General features: G+C 41.3%; 1 protein-coding gene across 1 annotated transcript in view; it reads right to left on the bottom strand.

Moving 5' to 3' along the window:
* The window catches only part of LOC147722465 (collagen alpha-1(XXI) chain-like), a 675,708-nt gene that overhangs the window by 371,547 nt on the left and 279,224 nt on the right, over positions 1-24,937 (bottom strand). The window contains exon 3 of the mRNA XM_086967313.1: positions 3,508-4,071. Coding sequence (XP_086823439.1) covers positions 3,508-4,071 — 564 coding nt within the window. The remainder of the gene's footprint in view (positions 1-3,507; positions 4,072-24,937) is intronic.

Raw genomic sequence — 24,937 nt, 5'->3', positions numbered from 1 at the left:
AGTCCCATAGTGAAAGGGTGCCTGTGGTGTAGGCTGGATTGTTTTTGTGCAGAGAGGGACACCTTTCTGAACAAAAACAATGCTCAGGAGCATTTTCCGCTTTTTAAGTGTGCTGCAGAATGCACATTGAGTCACGATGGTGAGAGAATGAGTGATAAAGTTGGTAATATTCATTAATATGATGTCATTACACACCATTATCTATGCAGGCCCGACCATGGCAATACCAATCAATGCAATGTTGATGCATGCCATAAAATGTGCTAGCATAAAAATGTAGATACCTGTAGAAACAAAGTCAATGTATGCCATAATCTATGTACGCATGACAAGGTCGATACCTGTAGAAACAATGTCAATGTAGGCCATAATCTCTGCATGCTTACAATATCAATATCAGGAAAGAAAATATTGATGTATGCTATAACTGTAGGCACTATACAGAGGATGTCAGTAAAAATGATAACAATGACCGCCATGTTAATTGCACACATATTAATAATTTCATATCATTCCTGACGCTTTCTCCCAAGGTGACCTCACCATCAGCCCAGAGTCAGAGATAGGTGGTCAGATAGGCCCTGCGACCCATACCCGAGCCTATAGAATGACAGGTCACAGGTGAGGTTACACTTAGCCCAAAGAAAAAAGTGCAACCAGGGAAAACCCTGATTGATCCCATAAATAGGCAGTTACAGCACAAACAGGTCCAAGACTATTGGCCCCAATTAAACATCTTTGGCCAAAGGCACTCGTTCCCAAAAGTCCACAAAGATAGATGCCACATAAAGTTAGGCACACTCAGGACACAGCAAACACACGACAAGTGGTGATCACGCATTCCTCATGCCTGACACCTGGACACATACACAGTGGCCCACACTAGCTATCCCCGAAGTCGAGAGACACATGTGTCCCCTTTATCAAATGGTTGTAGTTGTTGTTTATGAATAGGTCAAGAATGCCTGATCGATTTATTATACCTCATGAACGGTATAAATGGTTAGCCAAAACTTCAGTATAATGTGAGGCTTTCCTCAGACGCTGCTCTGTTGATACACTCACGGCCGTTGCATTTATTTAAACCAACTTGTTCCTGTTTTGCCAAATGCCTCTTGTATTTCATTTTTTAAGGTAAATTCATATCTGAGCAACAAAGTAAAGGGTTACTAAGTATGAGGGTAAAGAGTTGAACCTAGGTGAACATTGGTCAAGCAGGAACAAACATGAAGTAAAACGGTTTATATACACCCAGCACCATGAGGCCCCCAGCATTTCACTGAGGATTGCTCAACTATGCACTGGTAAGTACTTAGTTGAAGTCGACCCAGAATATTGAGTCTGGTTGCGATATTGTCCCTTACAGACAATAAATGAAGGGCCACATGCATCAAAGTATGGAATTGCAATTCCTAAATAGGGATTTTAGAGAATCGCTATTTTGGAATCGCAATTCCTTATTCATGTAGGAATCGCAAAAAAAATTGCAATTCCTCCAAATTCCTTAATGGTGACTCGCAAATTGTGACTCGCTCTTAGGGAATGCCTTCCCATTCATTCCTATGGGCAAATAGGCACTCGCGAATTGCGAATGCAAATTGAAGGGTGCTAGGGGCCCTAAAGGCCACCCTGCTGCACCCCCCAAAATGTCATGTGTGTACATGTGGTGTACACATATGCCCTAAGGGCCACATTGAACTTTGAAAAATGCACTTTTGTGCATCTGTCAAAGTTGTTGCAAATTACCATCAACTTGCAGTTTATGGTAATTAGCGTTTCCTAAATGCAAGGTCACATTTAGGAAAGGCATGATGCATCCCAAATAGGGAATCGCAATTTGCGATTCCCTAAAAGCATTCGCAAGATAGGTAATTGCAAAATTTGTGATTACCTATATTTCAAATGGGTTTGGGGTTGATGCATCCCAATTGGCTAAATACTGGTTGCAAAGTGGGCGGTTCTATGAATCGGCCTGTTTGCGACTGGTATTTATCTTGATGCATCTGCCCCATAGATCATCTTTACTAAGAGTTGGGGTTCCCTTCCCCTCGCTAGTTATATATGTTGTACTTTTGTACAATGTAACAGCAGCTAAATAGTTTACAGGTTATTTGCACCCCCTCTATGACCATGTGTGCTCAGTAGCTGTTAACCATCCATGTATGTCACTCTGTCATTGCTTTTAACAATGGCAATTGCATGATGTGGGACTGTGATAACATGGATGAACATTAAATGCACATGTATAGGCTTTTTGGGCAATGGGCAGCATATTATCATGTTAAAATTTTTAACTTGAGTGATAAAACTGCTGCTTGAACCTGTAAAATCTATAACGTTAAATTAATCTATGGCAGTAATGTGGCCCACCCCCAACCACTTGAGTTCCCCTTCAATAGATCTGATGCAACCTAGGAATTACAAACTGCATGTTTAGAAAACTTTTTTGTAAGACACGACATTTAGGCCTATTTCTTTCAAAATGTTTGTGTGGTGTGGTCCACCAACCCCAACATATTATAAGGAATCTTGATTGCAATACAGAGGGGAGGCTTTTATGCTCCAACTGTTTCCAGGGCCCATTGTATAACATATAGGTTCTCCCTATTTTGACAGGCAAAGAAACCTGGGGCATAGGTGTAGTGAAGGGCCTTCTAAAACAGCTTCAATGGAGATTACAGGAGCCAGATTAAACAATTCTTAATGGCCTTTCAATTTTAATCTGTGATTTACAAGTCACAAAAAAGAGCTGGTAAATACCACTTCAAGAAAGTAGTTGCCCTGCAACAGCAGTGGAATGGGGGAAAGAAGCGGCAATGGAACCAAACATTTTTAGATAAAGAGAAGCAATAAAATTGCTAAGAAAATATGAGAGGCACGTGGAATGAGAGTGCAAAACAAGGAAATGGAAAACAAACAGAAGGAAAAATAGAAAGCTGGATAAAAAGAAAGACGAATGGACCTAAAGGAGAATGTTGCTTGCACACAACGGGTAGCTGCTTGGGTGACCCCCTCACCGTACCTTGTAGAAGGCCTACTAAGGCTTCATTACATCCCTGTGGAAATGAAAATTTGGCTGCTGTTCCTATGTAATATTGATGCAAGATTGGATGTGTTTGTGGCCAAATTTGTAGACACGGGTGGTTATTTGCTCTTGCAGGTGGTTTGTTATGTTTCTTATTTTTTTTATTTATTTCGGATTTGTAATGCGCATGGCTGCCTCAGCGACGAGGCGTCCCAGCGCGACTATAAATTTGTTTTCCAATCTGAAGAAATCAAGCAGGCATAATGTCCTTCTCTAAGAGATGCAAGAACCTCTTCCTTTACCAGTCCAAACAGAACATCTCTCTCCTCTTACCAAAACGAGCAGGTTCCTGAAAAGGTTACCTCTATGATTACATACCCATCCACAACCAATAAATGCTAGATAGAGAGCTGAAAGGGGACGGGAGAAGGAATACAGATGCTACAATATACACCCAAATAATAAATAAATAAATGATTTACCTTCACATATCTTTTGCAGCATCGCTTCTTTAATCCTCTCTATTGTCGTGTAATCCTCTGCATACAGGACATATGCCGATGATGGTTCGTTGGCAATAGATACCAACTCAGACTTTGTTATTTGAGAACCGACCCCTACTGCAAACATGATGATATTTTGGGACCTAGCAGCTTCAGAGAAGTTTATAACAACATCCTGGGACTTTCCATCTGTAACTACAACAGCAATTCTGTTTCTTTTGGCCACATTACTTCTCTTTGTTGAAGGGAAAACCTTCTCTGTTGCAAATTGGATGGCGTGGCCAGTTTGTGTGTTCCCACCCATGTACTTTATCGCCCTTAAGGCCGGTATCAGCTGTTGGATAGACGTGTGATCTCCTAGGGGGATATCCAGACGAGGGCTGTCGCTGTACTGTACCACAGCCACCTGTGTGTAGGAAGGGCCAATATCAAATCCACTGGTAACATTGATAAGCCAATTCTTTGTGGTGTTGAAATCGGTGTAGCCAACACTCCAAGACCCATCCACAATGAAAACCAGGTCATTGACTGCAGTTCTGCAACCTGCCAGAAGACCAAAAATGTATCTATAAATAGGAGCACATTTATTGGGAAAACACCATGCTTACAATAAAATAGAGAAGTAGCAAAGATTAGCAGAAATTACAAATCTAAAATCTAAGGGCTTTATTTAGAGTTTCCTGGAAAGGAGACTCTTTCTCAAATATGGTGGCTGTCCCATCAGCTGTATTACAAGCACATTATAACCCATGGCACTTGTAATGCAGCAGACATGATTTGTGGCATGTTTTGATGCGGTATACCATGTGCCAAGCTCTAAATAAAGTTTAAATTCTTTCCTTGAAAACCATTACTGAAACGTTTAATAGTTTTGAGCATCCAAGGTAAACCCTACTTAATAAAAGCAGAAACTGCTTGATCTACTTCTGCATCAAAACTCATTCACACTTTGAGGGCCTCATTAGGAGGTCGGTGGTGATCCAGATTCCAGAGATTTCTGATCTGGACCTTTAACCTGTAGCGAAAACATTTTAAAACAGGATAAAATTAATAGAATTCAAAACATAAACTCAAAACAACTTCCAAGATATTGATTTCACAGAAATATTGCCCAAGAAAACGTGTGCTATGCACTTAATCAAGTATCGATCATGTATAAACAAATATACTACGTTTGGAATAGGAATTGTAAATTTACCAAGTATTTTGTTGGCTGGGAAGTGAGGGTGGATGAATTTAAGAAGGTAAACTACTATTTTTTCTAGGCATTTAATATTGTACAGCTGATATTTAAGCAGTTTATATATTTGAATGTATGATTTTACTGTCTAAATCTTCAAATAGAACCTTTCTTCTCATCTGCACAGAATCTCCTGAAACTTGGGATTTGTAGTAATAATGCTGATATGCTCTGTGCTCTTAAGAGGCTCCAACTCTGGTAACTGAACTTGCAAAGAAAAACGGCAAGGGCATAATCCAATAGAAAAAGTAATAAGGTCCGACCGGAAGTCATGCGTTGGGGGAAAGCTAGGCAAGTCTAAATCCTCTTGAGGATTTTTAGATGATTAAAGATTTCCTTGGCAACAGTCGGAACTTGGGCTGCAGAGACACAGTTCGATGAAATAGGACTCAGGTTCTTTATTGAAGGATAGGGTAAGGATACATTTTCTAATTCCAGCCACATCGAAAAGTGTCATCCAAGAGGATATCAGATGTCTCAGTTTCATTATATTTCTACACATCCATGTTTAATCATTAAAATTGCTTTATTCTGCACCAATTATTTGAACCAGAAAAGCAACAAGTAAATGCAATAAAATGTATTACAGTGTATTTAAGAACATACATCTCATAAAATGGAAAAATTCCTGCAGTGCCAATACAGTTCAAATAAAACCTAAAACGCATTGAATACAGTGGCATACAAACTTCACACACAGTTGCACCAAAATAATTCAATAGCCAATACAGTTAAAATTAGGTTCAGCTAATACTATTTAAAAGTAACCATTAAAACACTATGGGTAGTGACAGGAAATGGGGAATGGGATTTAAGTAATTCTATTCCCAGAACTATCTAATTGAGCTCTAATATGGATTGCTCTAGAAAGAAACAGGGTGACCCTATAGCATACTGTCGTACCCCCTAGGTCATACAGGAGTTCAGAAGCCGCCTGATGTGAATAATTCTTTCTTGTAGGAAGAGGGGTTTAAAAAGGGTTTTCATGGGGGATCAAGTAAAACTTACAGAAAAGGGCTAGGTACTGAGTAGTCTGCTCCAACCCGTTATCACAGGGGAATTTGCGGGTGATTGTACCTCAACTTTATTTTTTGGGGATTACAGTCAGATAATGGAAAATAAGAAGGTGAAAACTTGATCAAAGTTACCTATGCTGTGCATTGTAGGTTATCGTAAGGTACAATTTACATCCAGGCAGATCGTTCCATGCTAAATACCACTTGCTGTTACCTTGGGGAGGTCTACTTGTTCCCTCTTCCTGCGGCAGACCTCAAAGACATGCACTTTTATATCTTTTCAGAATACCTTAAAACGTCTTCTGCCTGAGACCATGATTTCCTCTTGGACTGGCCCAATACCAACAGGGCCTTCTTTATATTCTACAGCCACAAGATTCGATTAATAATATCTAGGCCCATACAATCCTTAAGAATTGATTTAGTGAACAAAGTTTCTTGTTTTGACCAAACAGATGACAATAATAGTAGAGGTTTAGTTTCAAGGGTATGCAAGAGGAAATCAGCACCCAATTCCCTGTGGACAATAGATGTCGGGGTGGAGCCGCGGTACTGACAGCAATCTCCTTAGGAAGGCATTTTCTATCTTTTGTAGAACGCTCTTATCCCCTATATCCCATATCCCTGTGCCATACACTGCTGTTGAAATTGCTTTAGCATTATAAAGGGTGAGCATCTAGGCAATTGCTTTATTGACTAACTTAGAGGCAAACCTTATCAAACCTTCTTTGTTCCTGATCATATTAGAAACACAGATCTCCCTATGGTGCTTCCATTTCAGTTTAGATGAAAACTGTATCCCAAAATAACAATAGGTACAGGTGCTTTGTAATTTACTCCCTTTAATAAAAAAGAAATTGTGTTGTTTCCTCCTCCTGCATGACCACAACTCACAATATACATTTTGGCAATATTGATCTTCACACTCCTCCTTTCCATAAAACCTGTGAAATAATCTATTAAAAGCTGTAGACTTTTTGGAGTCTGTGCTAAGACAGCTGCATTGTCAGCATACAGGAGTATTGGGATCTGCCACCTCCCAACCCTGAGTCTATCTGCACCCACCGCCTCAAGCATTTCTTCCACATCATTTATGTATAAAGAGAAGAGGAAGGGCCTCAGTACCCCACCCTGTCAGATGCCTCTCCTTATATCAAAAGCGTGCAGTCAATTCACTGGTTTGCAAATCAAATTTTTCCTTTTAGATTTTTATGCACGTGGACCAGATCTTAGATGATCTCCTTAGGGTCCCGCTTTTTATTAAACATTCCCAGAGTTTCCTGTGATCAACTAAGTCGAAAGCACTGCTTAGATTGATGAAACAGATGTATAATGACCCATCCGTGACTTGAGTGTACGTATCCATTATTGGTTCAAGTTGAGTGATTGGTTGACTGTCCCCAAACCTTTTCTAAACTCATACTGGGTGCTAGAGAGAATTCCCTTATCTTTTGCCCATTGTGCAAATCTCTCTAGCAAGACTCTCCCCAATAATGTGGTGGAAGAGTCAAGTAGTGAAATAGGCCGGTAGCACTTTGGATCATTTATAGAGCCCTTCTTGAAGATGGGTATGATAAGGGAGATTGACCAGGTAGGAGGTATACACTCCTGCCGTATTAAGGACCTTAGTTAAAAAAGGGGCCCATAGGTTGGGTTCAGCTCTATCCATATCCGTCAGAGCACGAAACTTTCCCCTTCGGACTATTATTAATAGCCCTCACCACCCCATCATTGATCACTAATACAGTAGGATCCCCATCTGTAGATCTTAGATGGTTCCCCTGCTGGAATCTGTGATAAGACTATGGTCAATATAACCACTTTTTCCTCTGCTCATGAACATAGATTAAAGGTGGTGATCACTGACCCAGCAATGTTTGGCTACTTTCATCTTCAATGTATGTATGTAGGAAGTGTGCTAGGGTATTCCCACCAGGATCGTTATACCCACATTATCGTTTGGACATAAAAGGGCATTCTGAGCTATTGAAGTCCCCTACCCAAATTATAAAAGAATTCTGGTCAATAAAACGCTCTAAATTTGTTTTAAGGGAGCTTACCACCTTTGATGAATCGAAACTATTATTATAGAAATGTATAACCGTGATGGCCAGGTTCGTGCCTAATATGAAAGTAATAAATTGATCGTAGGGAGACTTAAATAAGCTCTTCTTAATTCCAGGAACTAAACTTGATGAAACAAAAGTCCTCAAGATCCCCCTGAGGCCTACCCCTATTCAAAGCGATAGCTGGAGAATTAAAAGCTACAAAGCCATCCTGATCTAGAATATTTAATGACACTGTTTCTTGTAAGCACACAATGTGTGCAGACTCTACATATGTTGCCCAATCCACTGATTCCATTTTGTTGGCGAAGCCCACAGTGCTCCAGGTAGTAACTATTGTCTCCTTGTGTTCCTTAGCTATAGCGGGACTGGGAGTTTCAATGGTGTGACTATTGTTATGTAGCAAAAATTGCCAAGGAAAGTGGCACAGTTGGGGAGTCAATCTTGTAAATCCATGTGTGAGAAGGTGAATACATGCTGGGAAAAGGTGGCAGGGGAAATAGATACTATTCTCTGGAGTCTAAAAAAGAAACTCAAAGGTAGTCATGAGCGGTCGTCCTGAGAAATGAATCCTAGACAATATATCCTTAGAAACTAATCTATCCTTAAAATTGATACAAATACAATTCTCATGGTCAGGTTTTGGAGAAGGGCCCACCCATCCAACCCTCCATACGAGGTTGACTTGCTGATGCGAAAGCGCCTGTCCCTCAATTTTGTCATTAACCCAGTGCATAACTTTATTTAGGAGTTGGGCATGAACTTCCCTTGTATCTTGGCTTATTGGGGGTACAACCCTTTAGGACCATCACATACGGAATAGCTTGTGGCAGGAGTTGCAAGATTGTTAATGACATGGGCCTTATGGGATGTTTGCCTATTCGATTTGGGGGTATGCTTGGGCCCTGCATATAGACCCGGAACCTTTAGGATTGTTTGGTGGCATTTCTCCCTTCTACTATCCATGCATTGCCAACCCATGGTAGGAAGAGTTATATTCTCTTGAGCACTAGGTGCAGCCACCCCTAGTGAGCAGAACCCTCTTGGAGTAGGGTCATTCAAAGCCTTCTCCCCTAAGATACCCTTTTTGCGACACTCCTCCCTTGAAGCTGATTGTATCATAGTATTCCTCTCCTCCCCCAACAATTGCCTCATTGAAGTAATTGACTCTTCAATTTTAGCCAATCTTGCTGATAGGGGAGCCAGGGCAGTGGTGAGGGCAGTGGTGAGTAATGTGAGCATAACTTTAGACATTTCATCAACTGGGCACACAAACCCTCACCCATCTGCACAGCGTCTGTGTCTTCTCTCAAAGTGCGCTCTTCTTGGGGTGAACTAGGACAAAGTCTTTTAGCTTTCACACTGCTCTGCCCTCTTTTCCTCTTCCCCACTTGGGTTTTCCTCTTAACTCCTTTACCACCAGGCCATCTCGGAAACTAGTCATTATAATTTTATTTTTCCCTGGCTCAGCTGAGTGGCCCGAGTCTAGGGTGTGCCGGGGCCTTTGTCTAATATGGCAGCAGGCAGGAGGAGAGTTGTGCACTGTAAGTGCACATCAGTTTGGCAGGTCATCTTTGGTCAGCCAAACAGACATTTCGCCAAGCAAGCTGTGTTGCACAGCCTGGTGGAGAAAAGTCACAGTCTCCCAGTGCCTGATCAAGTATTAGTTCAGCCCCTTTAGGCCAATCCTAGTCTTTCTCTCATGCTGGGTAATAGCATGAGAGCAGCATCAGGATTGGTTTCGGTGTCTGGGACGTCGTCAATCCTGGACTCCGGCAGCGGTAGGTAAGTCAAACCACCCCGTGCGCTGCCCCATCACTTCATTTTGTTAGCAACCACCACTAGCTATGGTATGTCAGAGGTACGTCAAGCAATGTTTGGAGTGTGAACGATCAAGCAAAGCATTTATTTCAAGGGAGATGTTGTGATTATGAGTGCTGTTTCTAATGCCACTGCAACAGTCTATGAACTGAGGGCCACATGTACAACCGTCAGGTTTTGCGACTCGCAAATTGCGATTTTTAGTGACTCGCAATTTGCTAATGTCAAAACCTGATGTACAACAGTGTCTCAGACACTGTTTGCGATTCCCAAATGGGTCGCAAGGGACCTACCTCATTAATATTCAAGAGGCAGGCTGCAATTTGCGACCCCTTAAGAATGGCCGGCACTCACAGTGATAGTGGCTTGCTGGGTTCAGCATAACACCAGGTTCAACAGACCACCATGTCTGTGACTGCTTTTTAAATAAAGCAGTTTATTTTTTATTTTTTAGAAATGCAGCCCATTTTCCTTAGAAGAAACCAGGATGCATTTCAAAGATACAAATAAAAAGCTTTCCCGGAAGCTTGTTTCCTTCCCAGTATATGAATTGGCTTGGTAGTTTGGTTTGCCCTGTTCCCATCATGCACTGGGACAGGAACAGACTAATTTGCATGTAGCCAGGTTCTGAGCTGGGATGGTGCAGTGAGCTAAAAAACGGTGATGGATCAAGCCCTGATCTCTTGACTGGGTAAGAGTATTCTGCATCATTCAGAAACTCTGTCCATCACCACCTCCTTTTCCAAAATCGATTTTGTCCACACTAAGTGTGGGAGGGTATACTCAGACGTGAGTCCCTTGCTCATTGCACCATCAGGATTCAAGCAAGCCAGGCCGACGACGGCTGAAATGCCAGAAACCGGTCCCCGGAAGCTTGTTTCCTTCCCAGTATATGAATTGGCTTGGTAGTTTGGTTTGCCCTGTTCCCATCATGCACTGGGACAGGAACAGACTAATTTGCATGTAGCCAGGTTCTGAGCTGGGATGGTGCAGTGAGCTAAAAAACGGTGATGGATCAAGCCCTGATCTCTTGACTGGGTAAGAGTATTCTGCATCATTCAGAAACTCTGTCCATCACCACCCCCTTTTCCAAAATCGTCATTAAGACCACTGCCTGCTCTGAAAAATGTTGGTGCCCCCATTCACAAAGATGACCCCTTCCAGTTTGTGAATTGCTTACCACCAATTTGAAATTGGTGGTAAACTGCAAATATTTTGCAACCACATTCCCAGTTGCAAAACAATCCTACACACCAGTGCGACGAGCTTTTAGGAAGGGACGCTCTTTACACGCCTCTTCCTAATAACGACTTGCAAACCCTATTTTGCTAGTCAGTTATAGTTTGCTCACTTGCAAAATAGGGTTGGTACATAGGAAAATGAATTTTACTGGTCCCAAACGGCCCAATGGGCCGTTTGCGACATGTAAAATGCGTTGTACATCTGGCCCTAAGTTAGCAAGTAAACACTAAAGTTATGATGCCTAAGAATGGAGCTGTTGTGACCTCTTTTATGCAAGTGGGCAGGCATGTTCTGAGAGAGGACCTTCACCATATGTGATGATGCACCATGATAATAGTTTTTCAGAAGTTAGGATATAGAATGACTGTTGAGGAACAGAAGGAGGGATTTCAGTGGGAAGTGTATGTGATCGATATTCTTCAGTTAGTTGTAGTGGATAACGATTACAGTTTATTGATTTTTTTTAAGTTAGCTGTTTAGTTAGTGATAGAGATAAGTGTATGCAAATGTTTTTTTACACCTCCACCCTCAGGTCAGAGGTGCCATCTAAATGCATTCAGATGTTAAAAGAGGTTGGATTGAAATTGTTTATAGAAATTGTTTATCTGGTATAGAATGTTTTTGAATGATGACCAAAGTCCTCTGCAGACCGTGCTTTTATTCCATTTAACACCAGTGCCTGGTAGTAAACGGGGAGTCATCATTGTTCACCTCTTCAAACACAATGTTGGGTAGCTGACGTTAAATCCTATTCCATCCTGAAATATGTTATGACAATGAATCAAAACATATTTGTTTACATTTTTTATTATGGATACCTGACTCATAAAATAATAAATTATTTATATGACCAACTTTCTCTCAGTCACACAAAAGCACCCGGCATAAAACCAATGACACTCTTAATTGACTTTTAAGGTGTCCCAATGCTCCCTTAAAGTATATGGAATGGAACAAGATGGAATTTCATTCCATATCAACAAATAGGAAAGCTAAGCAATTTTCATTTTATATTCAATACTTTACTAGACTTTAAAAAAAGAACATTAAACAAGTGCTTAATTTGAGCTGCTTGTTACAGGTGGGGCTGTGCATATGTTTCCTTATCAGACATTGACCATGAGCAACAAAGGGAAAAACACATGCAGGGTGTTAGGGTGCTTTGCTCTGTAAAGTTCTGGTGCAAGTTTGGGTTCAACAAGTGCCTTTTGAAGAATCTTTCATTCACACTGAGGTTCACAACAAAATCAATATATTTCAATAATGTGAAGCACCTTAGGACCCACAAAGAAGGCAAAGAGTGATTAAGTGTCAAACCATAAAGTTTTATTAAAAGATTTGCAACGTTGAAAACTCAAATCATCAGAATTAACTGTAATTCTATAGGCAAAACATAAATGCATTAGTCAATATATTCCAAGCAATCCAAACTGTTATAAGTTGTCTCGAAAAGTAAAATTCAAGCAAAATCAGTTTTCCCATATTGGGAGTACCTTACACTGCTAAGTTAGGAAAAAGTCAGGGAAATTTGAAAAGAAGTTAGTATTGACTCTAGCGGAAAGCCTCTGAAAGGCAATAGCAAGCATCTGCTTGCGTCCAATGGTGAGGGGGATTCTGCAGGCAAAGACGTTTATCCAAGCCAATAAGAAAGGGTATGAACCTGTATCCACATTGCATCAACTTAAGTCATACATGTTCTTTTATTTCACTATACCTACACATGATTCCCTTAAAGAGAACCAATCACGTTAAAGTACAAACAGACAAGGACAATTCATTAGTTCCTCAAGCTAAAGCGATATGAACTCACACTAAAGCTCTTTCAGAGTAACACTTATCTGCAACATAATGAGATACATTCAGTCCAAGAAGTTCTCAAGTGTTTTCCACAGGTGCTCGTTACTGCATGCTAAAAGGATTGTATGAAAGTAAACATGCTCATGAGAACAAAAACCAATAGATACATTGTCTAAAATTGCTGCTTCAGCTGCTTCTGAAAGAGACACAACAAGGAAGAAATCCTAAAATGAGGCCTACTTTAGCTATGGTTGACTCAAGGCTGGATATCGCACAGTAAAAACAAGAAATAGGAAGAGAAAGGCAATAAAATCTTTGTAAAGGTAGAAGCAGCAATCTGCACTTGTGAGCTAAAAGGCAGGTGTTGTCTGATAGGGAATGAAAGAGCCATGAGTTTGATTTAAGACTACACAGCCTTCGTATTAGGTGCACTGACATTTACAAGCCCTGTTTTCTGAGCAAAGGTTTAGGCATCAGTGTTCTTGACTTTTATCAATTAAGCACTGCATAAAACATGTATGTATTCATCATCTCTCTGGTTTCACACTTAGAATGGAGTGCAGGTTGTTTTATTTACACATGCACAAACACTAAGAGGTCTATTGGTTTTCCATTAGAATTACCTTTTCATTATATTAGCTTTTCCATAACTGACAAGGTCAGAATTGAAAACAGAAACAAACATACACTTTTAGCAAACAGGCTCTGTGATAAAAAAAATACTTATAAAACCAAATATTCTAAATTAGTGAGTTATGCACCCCTGGTCTAGCAACCGGAGTTTCTGCTGAGTACTACATTCCAAATAAAGGCCCAAATCACAAAACTCAGATTCTAAAAGTCCAAGACCTAATACCTATGGGTCGCTCCTACATTTGGAATATATTTGTTATTATTAAGGGATTCACAAAGACTTTCAGAAATATGGTATGTCATGTGTATTTATAAAGTGCACTATTACCCAATAGGGTATCCTGGTGCTGCAAACCTTCAACAGTCATAGCTTTTCACTAGAACTCCAATTTGAAAATTGTTCTCAAGCAGTATTTGCACCAGGCAAAAAATTCATCTTCACTACAGTATGTCGAAATGTACAATTGAACACTTGATCTTATTTTATCTCTACATGAAAAATACTTTCCCTGTCCAGAAACGCATCTTCTACTCTAATGTGGTATATTGGGGTGTTCTCCTTGAGACCCACCATAGAAATCCACTTTCTACTGCTATTTACAAGAGTAGTTACATTTGTTTCCAGGCTGGAAGCCTGCCTCAAAATATTTTTTTGCAATCTACCTAGGATGACGTGCTTGTGAGGTCTCACTGAAATTTGTAGTGCCACCTCCAATCTCCTTAAATCACCACGTTCTTAAAACCTGTGGTTGTGTTTACAAATGTAGAAAATCCACCATAGTTGCGGATTTCAAATACTTATAAGTTCTGTTTAAGACAGAGCAATTCCACCAATCCTCAGAATCGCAGCTGATTTGTTTGTGTAGGAGATTACGGCCCAGAATTAGGATTGCTAATTTGTGGAGGATACCCTCATTATGTTCTCCAGAACGCACATCTTGACACAAAATCTCTGAACCTCTACCTCTTTTTCAGCTGTTAGTGCAAAGCTCCTGACATGTTCACCCATGCTCTCGTTACGACTTTCAACAAATTTGTTGCCAGCTCCATTCCTTTCACCCCGGACTCCATTGACTCTAAACTGCTCTCAGTGGCAATGGTGAACTGTATCACCTTCTTCAGGGCTTTGAATATGGTATCCAGCGCTACTATTATTTCCTACTGACCCTAGGCTAATTCACTCATCCCTGCAGTTCCCCTTATCTCAGGCGCCTATTGGTCCTTGCTTTATGGGTGAAAAAAAAGACCTTGGGCCATATTTACAAGCCCCTATCGCCACAGGGACGTCACTTTTAGTGACGTTCCTGTGGTGATAAACCTTTCGCCTAATTTACAAGGCGGCGTTAAGCCACTTAACATGGCTTAACGCCACCTAGTAAATAAGGTCCCCTTTCAAGCTACACTTAGCATAAAAGGGGCGTGCAATGGGTGTCTTGGTGGCCGTTCCATCACAACACCTATTGATTTGGATACTGCCCCCAATTTACAAGGATGGCGTAAATAGGAGGCAGATCTAAAATTAGGACCAGGGAAAACCTGGTCTTAACATGGCAAAATGAGGAGAAATTATGTATTTCTCCTTGTTTTTGCTGTTTCTATGTGTACTGCATTGTGCAGCACACATAGAAACAGCAAATTGCCATGAATGATTGTTTATGTGCCGGAAGGTGTCCCTTCCTGCACTTAAACAATCATTTAAAAAATGAAGATTTGCAACTTCCATGTGTGCTGCGTGCTGCGTGCTGCACAATGCAGCACACATAGGAGTTACAAATCGCCATTCTGGATTATTTATGTACAGGAAGGGACACATTCCTGCACATAAACAATCATTTCCTCAGCGCAGGCATCCTTGCACTATAGTCCAAGGGTGCCTGCATTGCCACCAGGCAGCTGAATTTAGCCTCAGCACAAGTAGAAATGCAGCGGTGCGCGATATTATTGTAAATACAGCACATCCCTGCGTTTCTAAAATGACGGAGCACGGCTTTAGCAATTTTAAAGCTAATCCGCACTCTGCCACTTCATTATACATATGCCTCCTTGTTTAGTACTCCTTGTACCCTTCCCTGTCATATTTTCCACTGCTCTTCTATTATTTATTCTCTTGGCCTTCATAAAACAGCAAGTCCTATCGTCAAGCCTGGTATCACCTGCCATCTCTCACAGGGGCTCCCCAGCCACACCCGCTCTGTTCTAATTCACCACAACCAACTCAAACTTCTGGCTAGGAGACCCTTGTGCCTGTTCACAAATTGGACATGCCCTAGTGCCCTCTCTCAGGTGCTGGGAGACACTACCTCCTGCCATCTTGCCACTTGCTAGTCCTTAGGGACCAATGTACTGTCTTGTCCTTTATGGTCATGGAGGCTCCTTCTCTCATAGCATGCAGATGTCTCTTGATCCCATCGCCTCATTTCCGTGGCACTACCAGCACCTCAAACTGCCGGACACATGCCTGGCATGCAAGAGTCCAGTAAGAGAGCATCAACCATGCATGCTCTGCCCGATCCTTAGATATTTAAAATATGTTTAAGTCTTCATGCATCTGGATCTCACACATATACGGTTAGCTCCTGAGCAAATATATGGTTCCCTCAGAGAATCAGCCATAAATCCCAGAGACCTTTACATGAATCCCTGCTTATGGTGTTGATTGACACCACAGCTGTCACCAGACAATTATGTAAGTATTACCAGAAGAAGGGCTTTGACTCCGCTCACATGTTAAGAGCTATGAGTACATGTTTTAATTGAGCATACGTTTTGTGCTTAATCTTTTTATTTATTTATCCAGCATCCGAGCTTGACATTTTGAGGGCACATACAGGATGAGGTTATTTATTAACATACATGGATTTGTAGGTCTAGCTTGATAGTGCATTCATAAGCTAGACCTATTGGCATTGCCAATGCTTGTTGTGAGAATGTAGTAGGTCAGGATTTTAGAGTCATCCAGTGTACACTTAGTAGGTTGAAAGATTGATAATTTTCTTAGAAGGCCCTGGGAGTAAGTTCGTGTATGCTTCATCATGGGAGGTAAAGTAGATAAGTGTTTAATGAAAAGTGTCTATTTCCTTTAATTCCGGTCACAAAGCACTCTTTATTTCGGTAGGAGGAAGAGAAAGAAGCACCTTTCACTGCCCCATCTCCAACCAAAATGAAATCAGTGGCAAAGTGTATTTTCTGAGTCATAAAATAATTTATGACTCACAATGTGAGGAACTTTGACAATGCCCTCTGGCAGAAACCTCATATGTTATACTGACAGTGGTGCCCGAGCATCATGGCCGATGCCCGGTGGAGCTGTATTGGCAGCTATAGAGGAGATTAACTTTGGTTTCACCCCCTTAGCCATCACCTAGCCAGCTAGACATTGGACTTTGTTTTTCCCTGTCTCTCCACTGTCTCCTTTCCCTCCCCCGCCCTCTCCCTCCGTGATCCTGCGGATGACTCCCCTTTCCAGCCCCACATAACCTTATTTGTTTTTCTCCTGCACCCCTGTCGCGAACCGTCACCCTCCACCCTCCCTCATCCTCCAGATAACTTGTATATGTTTTTATTTTATGCTATGGTAACGAATGTAACTTTGTGCAACTTGTAAACCGCTCTGATACCTCCGGGTCTAGCCAGCGCTATATAAAACTTTTCAAATAAAAAAATAAAATAAAATAAATGTGTCCTTTGTACACTGCAATATGACCTTTTGCAGCTGCACAACCTGTGACACTGCAAATCACCAGCTTTCAACACCAGATGAGCTTAATACCTCATCCCCTATTGTTGTGTCCCTGTCCCCAGGTCTGTTCCAAAATGTTTCATGTTTCACATTTCATCAAATGCATAATCATGGCATTTCCAATTCTTACTTGAAATGTTCCCATTTTACCCACATGTCTCCAAATTATTTTGAAAAATGCCACCATATTCTATTTTGTTGACGGGTCAAAAACCCACCCTACATTCATAACCAAATCTATTCACTAAAGAACTGTGTGCAAAGCTGTTTTGTGGTCACAAACTCTGCAGTTCGCAAAATTGCAGGGTTTGCGACTGCAAAAGGGCAGTCCAGGGCAAAATTAACAATAGTTCTTTAACAAGTCAGAAATTCTTTAGGAATCGCAACTAAGAAGAGGCGTAAAAGCGGCGTCCCTTCCTCTTTGCCCGTTCCCCCTTCCCTCATCCCAGCTCCGATGTCTTCCCAAACAGGAAACATTCTTTAAAGCAGCACATGCTCCTTTCATGGGCACAGCTGCTTTGAAACATGTTTTTAATTTCAGGAAGGAAATGCAGGGATGTAGGTCTGCTGTCCCTTGCAGGCCCTCGTCCCTGTATTGGCGGCAATCAACAGGGGGGCACGAACTGTGACCTGCCCAATGAATAATATTTAGGCAGGTCACTTTGCGGCAGGTAGAAAAAAGCAAGTATTACAGACACACGTTTTCTCAGATTTGCACCATTCAAAATAAATAAATCTACCTCTGAAGCGCCTAGAAGCGATTCAGTTTGTAGTGCACTGGCAGACATAACCACTCACTTCATCATCTTTGGTGTGATTCCGCTCATCAGACGTTTTAAATAGTTCTGAAAGTGCATCAATATTTCAGTTTTGTAGAAACATGATTTGCTCTGTTCATTTATGAAAGAACAGAAGATGCTGGGTTTAAGGTCTCAGCAAGTTCCGGATTAACAAATTGGCAAACTGGGCAGTGGACTAATGGCCCTACTCCTTTTAGGGGTCCCGTGACAACCTATTAAAATAAAATTGATTTGACCTTGAAATTGATCTTCAATGACACAAGAACAACTGAACTCACTTACCATTATGGCTTCTGAATATGGCATCTTGCAAAAGGTAGACTTCCAAGATATCCCAAAAGATTTCACCACAAACAAATTGATGAAAGTGACTATTTAAGGTTGTGTTGGCTTATTGAACTTAGAAAAAATGACATATTTGTTGTTTAATAACAATAATTGTTAATGTTTGCTTTTGTGTAATAAGATTGGTTTATTCAAACTGCTGGTAGGTAACATTAGAAACGTATTAGGAGATAATTTGCGGTGGGGACCCTGAAATTTCATCTGCTTAGGGGCATCGGAGGATTTAATCAGGAGTCCATTAGGCACCTACGACTTTAGAAAAGAAAGATTTGTATTGCTATTCCTATGACCTGATAATGAAAAGAAATCCCTCAGGCAGTTTCAAATGCATCTTAATTCATGAGTGCAAACTGCTTCATCAGACTGAAATGTGGTACTCATTACTCAGCACAAGTACCTGGCATGGGGTGAATTCCTTTCTGTGTACTGTGTACAGTCATCACATCACCGTTGGCAGATCACAGCTTTCTGTTGGCTCCAGCACCACGTGTGGGGCGGGCTCATTAACCAAAGGGATTTTCTTAAAATGCATTGTAAATTGAGCAGTCCTAGCTTGCCAAAGCTGCAACAGTGGCTTAGACTTGGCTCACCACTCACTCCCTTTGATCCATCCATTTTCACATTGTAATAGTTCCACCCACAGTCACTGTAGCTTACATTAATGAGCCCAAGCTGGGCCCACTCTGGAGGGGAATCTGTGTACACTGCATGATTGGCAAACATCCATGAAAATAGTAAATACACCACTACAGAAGGCCTGAACACTCCACACAGCCCACCGAAACTGTGGCACATGGGACCACTTAAACAAACACATAAAAATGTAAAAATGTTTCCCTTCTGGATTTAAGCTCTTGAAACCTTGACATGAAGCTGAAAGTATGTGAGTTTGAAAGACTCTCGGCTTTCATCCATAGATAGAATTGCAGAATTGAGCTAATATTTGTATATCCCCAGCCCCTAGTTTTCTTTTTAGTTCTGTCTTGACTATGCAGCTGTTGCAGACCTATGTCATAAACAAAACAAAACTTTAACCCCTTGAGTGCTGCCCACGTTCAACGAACGTCGCGTGCACTACCGCGGTAGTGCTGCGCACGTCTGTTGAACATCGCGGCCCCGCCCGCGCAATAGAATATTCCGCACCAGCGCCGAACGTTCAGCGCAGGCAAGGGGTTAATAATCACCACTGAGAGAGAGACTATAGCTTCACCCAAGTTTTGATTTCCTTGAGTATAGATTTTGATGGGGCAGAAGTTATTTTGGACCAGATTTACAAAGCATTTTTTCCTGTCACAAACAGTCCAATTCGTAGAATCTGGCCATCCGCAACCATAAAAATGCTTTTTCAAATGTATAAAAGTCAAAATGCAATTCCATAACTTGCTACCGATTCGAATTTTGCATTTTCGATTCAATATTTGGAAGGGCATATTTAGGACGTCCCTTCCAAGTACCGAATCATTATCGTATGTATTACTGTTTTGCAATGGAATTCCGATTGCAAAACAGTAATACTTGACAACCAGCGCTGGTGGTAACCCATTTGCAAAGAGGAAGAGATCCCTAAGGGACCCCTTCGTTATCGAGAATGTAAATAATATTTTTAAGAGCAGGCTGTGGTCCCACAGACCACTGTCCACTCATAAAAAATGAAACTTCAAGGTGTGATTTTCTTCTTTTTAACCCGTTCCATGCTCACGTTGGCTAAGAGCCGACGGCAGCACTCCCTCCCTGGTGCTGCAAATGACTGTTGGCCGATGCAGCCCAGCCCACCCTTTAGAACGCCCGCACCGCGGCAGAATTGCCGACGCGGTCAAGGCGTTAAACACTTCTTGTTTTCCTTTAAAGAAAACGGCTGAATTAAAAAAACAGGAGACTGATTTCTTAACAAGCATTTGTAATGCAAATGATCTCGTCTTTGGGACCTTATATGTATTTAGCTGTGCAGCACATTAGCCTGGGTGTTGAAACATCTACTGTTTTTCAACATGGAGGGAAAGTAAGCACCACACTGCGTGGCACGGCAGATATGGGAACACATGGAGAGAAATATTGCCTTTCAGCGGGAAATGGTATAGTCCAAATCTCTGTTTTTAATATAAAAGCAGCGCCTTCGGTGGTCATATCACTGAAAATACAAGATTTGAAAAAATATTATTGTCTACGGGTGTTTGTGGAAGACAATTTATATGATCTGGAAACTAGAGCATGCAAAAGGGATTCTGGTATTTTACTGACCTTTGCTAAAGTATATTCTAAAGTATATAGAAGAGATCTTGAATGCTAGACCTAAAAATGCTTTTTATTTGCTGAGTGTTGCCTGGACTCTTTTATTTACTGACAGGGAGGGGCCCGAACTACCTTCCTATGGGTTTAAAGCCTCAAAACAGATTTTAATGCGTTTTAGATTAAATACTGTGCACTTCCTGTTTGCGTCCCTAACTGCGGTACTTGTTTTGAAAATGTCGTTGAATGCTCCAGCATAATTATAATTATAATGCACAGAGCACTTTGCACTTTGCACGTTGCAACGCTAGGTGAGACCTAAAAAGTGAACAATGTAAGTGATATGGCATTCTGCTGCTACTACTGTGGTCTTGAAGCAGTGGTTACCTTCTCTCTGAAAGTATTCAGGGGCACATATTTATAGATATGAAAAACGTGAATTGTCAGGATCTGAATCTAGAGTTTGGAGGTAAAAAAACAAGCATTGGCAGAGCCAACAGGTCTTTGAAAAGACTGAGAAAGTCAAATAGTAGAGCTTTTTGGCTCTGTAAGGATTTTTGCTATCTTGTACATATCATGTAGATAGAATTGTGCAAACCTGTGGAGCATGGCATAAAAATTTTAAAAAGCAGTATGATATGGCCAGTGTTGAGTACGATATAACACTTTTTTTTAACTTTCATCCATGCTGCACAGCATATGCGCTGCTGTACAACATCACAAAAAAAAATTGACAAAGCCAACAGATCTCAAATAGGCGAGCTCTAACTTTGCATATGCGTGTTTTTACTGGTGATGGAAGCTGAAGCGGATGTGCATGTTCTGATGAGAGGACTGCTTTCCTTGCAGATTCACACAGCAAGGGCTTGGAGACTTTAAACACTTTAACCCGGACATGGCAAAGGAAGTCCATTATTATATAATGTTGAGCTGTGACACTCGCACAACAGCAACTTAGCAAGTTGTACCTGTGCTGAGGAAAGGGTCTCATTGTACAGAGCCTACCTAACGTATGTAAATGTTGTTATTGAGGTAGTCTTCAGCCGCCCACATGATTCTTAGGTTTTAGGCGTTTAATACGACCTCTAGCACCCGTAACCAGACCTGCCAGAAGCTTGCATCTCAGAGAGAGGTAATGTCCCCTGCACCACAGATACCAATTGCCCCTCTGTTAGCGAGTATGTTCCTGGACAAGAGTTAGTCTGAACATCAGAGAGTGAGTCTGAATCCTGCACCTTAAAGAGGGAGTTGCAGCATGTCCCTGGGGAGAAGGATTCTGCACCTTAGAGACATAGCATGTGCCCTGCACATTAGAGAGGGATTCTACAGCCAGAAATGCAGTGAGGGAGATTACAACTCAGAGAAGGAGCCTGTGGCCTGCATTTGAAGGAAGGATGTGGCACTTGCACATCACATAGGAAGCATGGATCCTGTACCCGCAAATGTTTTGAAGAATGCGTCACACACAATATAGATGAAGAGTGTGTCCTAAGAGACAGGTCGCACTTTAGAGAGAGAACAAGTGCCCTTCAGTTCAGTGAGGGAGAGCTGTAGAGGCAAGAGAGGGAGCCTGTGGCTTGCACCTCTGAGAGAGAACATGAGCTTTGCTCTTAAAAGATAACCTGTAGCTCAAACAGGAATCATACATCCTAGAGAGAAAAAACAGGCTTTTGATGCTGAAACACAACTTGTACCTCAAGCGAGAAAGACACTGGCAGTGGCTCTGTACCGGAAGGAGAGAGATAGAGTGTGTGAGAGGGAGGAGAGTCAAAAAGAGTGCAAGGGAGATAAAGGTGTGTGCGCGAGAGAGACTTTCCTCTGCATGCCTGGGGACAGGTTGCAGCTTGGCGAGGGAAGGTGGTCAGTAAGCAAGAGTCTGTTTGTTGTTTTACAAGGGTACTTAAAAAGCCTTCACAGGCCTGTCTCGAGGCAGATGACAGCACACTTTTTTCCATAACTGCTTGTTATTTGTTATTTTATTGAGATCCCAAATAGCGCAGCAGGGACACGCCTACTCTCCGTGTTGAACCCAAGGTATTCCATCTTTTGAAATATGCTATAAATGCAACCAATTAGTGTGTTTCTTTTAAATATTATTTACCCTCAAGAAACTCCCAGAATTCCACCTACATTTAAAGACGTCGTTAACAGCTTTACGACTTTAGCAATTATGTGGCAGAGTAAGCATATGTTGGTTGGTTCACGGGGGGAGGGGTCAATATAGGCTGAAAGAAAGTCAGATACTGAGTGACCAGTATCAGCTGTCGTGAAGTTTGACTTCAACTCTGCGCAGTGTATCTGGAAGCAAGCGATGAGAAACAGCGTCATGAACATAGAAAGGGGACTATTTGTTAACTAATGAACAAACAAGCGATCGCAATTGTCCTGGCAGCATCGAAAGTGAAAGCGCTCTCTGTGCCCTGAATATAACCAAAGCATGTTGCACTTTTGGCATGCAAGCATACTATGTAAGGCACTACTTTAAAAACAAGCATTTGCAATGCAATAGAACTCGCATTTATGCGAGTCCTATTGCATTTCAAAAGGAAGTACGGATGAGCAAAAAGGCACGAACGGGAGTGCGTGGTGGGCAGAGAAGTCAAGGACTGCGGGAGGGGAGGGGGAGTCATGGGGACCAAATAGTGTTGACAGTAAAGAGGCCAGTAGCCAAGGAAGATCACAAATGACGACACACCCATCAGGAGGTGGGACTAACAAGCCTAAAGCCAATGGGAAGGCTGCATTTAGGACCTAAGCCAATACAAAAGATGGGCGTAGAGTGGGCGGAGCTTACACAGAGCTTCCACGCTATAGTATATACTGCATGCCTCACAAAGCGAGCAGTGCATGCACTGCAATGCTAGCGGGACCTAAAAAGCAGTCACAGATATGGTGGTCTGATGATGTCATCAGGTCACCATCCCTGTGATGGCTGTGCTTCCAAATGAGTTGCAAATTGTGACCTGGGTTATTAATATTCATGAGATAGGTTGATTTGCGACCCAGGAGAATTCCTAAATGAAACTTAATGAGTTTCATACATTAGGAATACTGATTTCCAAATTGTAATTCGGAGCGAATGCTAATTAGGAAATCTGGATTCCTAATGTTTGTACATCTGGCCCTTAGTGCTTGTATTGCACTTTGCAGCTTTGGAAAATGTATGTTTAATACAGCAGGACTGTGTTGGATATGGTGGCAAGCCAGTGATCAAGGCTGCAGGCCTGATCCGTTTATTATGAAGATTTATGATGGCACGTTATTGTCAAAAGTTTGCTGTAAAAATCAAGAGGCAATTATGGGTGTATTTAACTTCAATGTGTTAAGGATTGTAGTAAAGTATTTTGTTACGGTGAGTCTCACAGGTTACCATAGCTGACACCGGTTTTGGTATTGGTTGCCCTCTTTGACAAACACCTGGGCTAGACTATTTGCACTTTGTGAATATTGTTACGACATTTAAGGGAAGGCTGTAGATTGTTTTTCCAACTATTATTTTGTACATATTTGTAATTGTATAACAACTAATAGAGGCCCTTTGGCTTCTCCCAAAAAATGTTGTCCTATAGTACAGATTTTGATTGGGCAGAGGTAGTGCTCTTTAAAACATGTGCCTGTATTACACATGTTTTGCCTTGTTGAAAAGCCAGGCTGACTTTTTATGGTTACAAGTCATTGATCAAAGCTTAGGGGCTGATCTGTTTGTTTTGAAATATTTACCTAAAGGCAGTAGGCACACCATATTCATTATGAAAATCATATATTAAAACTAAAAACCCTTTCAGGGTGGATTGTTGATACACTATGTCACAGCTTGTAGACAGGTATTTTGTTACACATATCTCACAGATTACCATAGTACGCAAGGGGATTGGTGGTGGTGCACTGTGAACATTTTTATTATGCCATTCTAGGAAGGGATATATATGGGTTTGCCAACTGTAATTTTATGACTGCATACCAATAGTTGACTTGCAGGAAAGCTTATGTGGAATCCAGTAAAACTGAGTTGGTTATGATGGCATGCCAGTGTCAAAAACCTTTAGGTCTGGTTGGTTCACTGGAAAAAGTTATGTCAGAAGCCATAGGTTTAATCTTTTTTGTTGTGAACATTTATGAAAAACTCAGTGGAACTGATGTTTACTGTGAAAATTATATGTGAAACCCAAAAGGCTACAAGGCTATAAGAGTAGATTTTTATTACACTGTGTTAAAGCTTGTAAACAGGTACTGTGTTACATGAATTCTCAAAGGTTAATGTGGTAGGCAAAGGTTTGGTGTTGGCTTTCCCCTCGAGTCTTCCACTCTGAAAAACCTTGTGGGTGGAAGATTTGCACTTTGATCATTCTGTAAACCCTCTTTATGAGGCGGATTATGGTTTTGCAACTGTAAAATTGTGCATTTGTATGGATTTATGACTGTATATCTGAGGGTTGCCTTGTGTTAAAGCCTCAGCACATTCGTTTGACCTACATTGGTTATGG

The sequence above is a fragment of the Lissotriton vulgaris genome, chromosome 4_1, assembly GCF_964263255.1.
Source record: "Lissotriton vulgaris chromosome 4_1, aLisVul1.2, whole genome shotgun sequence".
In the NCBI taxonomy this organism is placed as follows: domain Eukaryota; kingdom Metazoa; phylum Chordata; class Amphibia; order Caudata; family Salamandridae; genus Lissotriton; species Lissotriton vulgaris.
The sequence above is the reverse complement of the archived record's forward strand: the minus strand, read 5'-3'. Positions and strand labels throughout refer to the sequence as shown.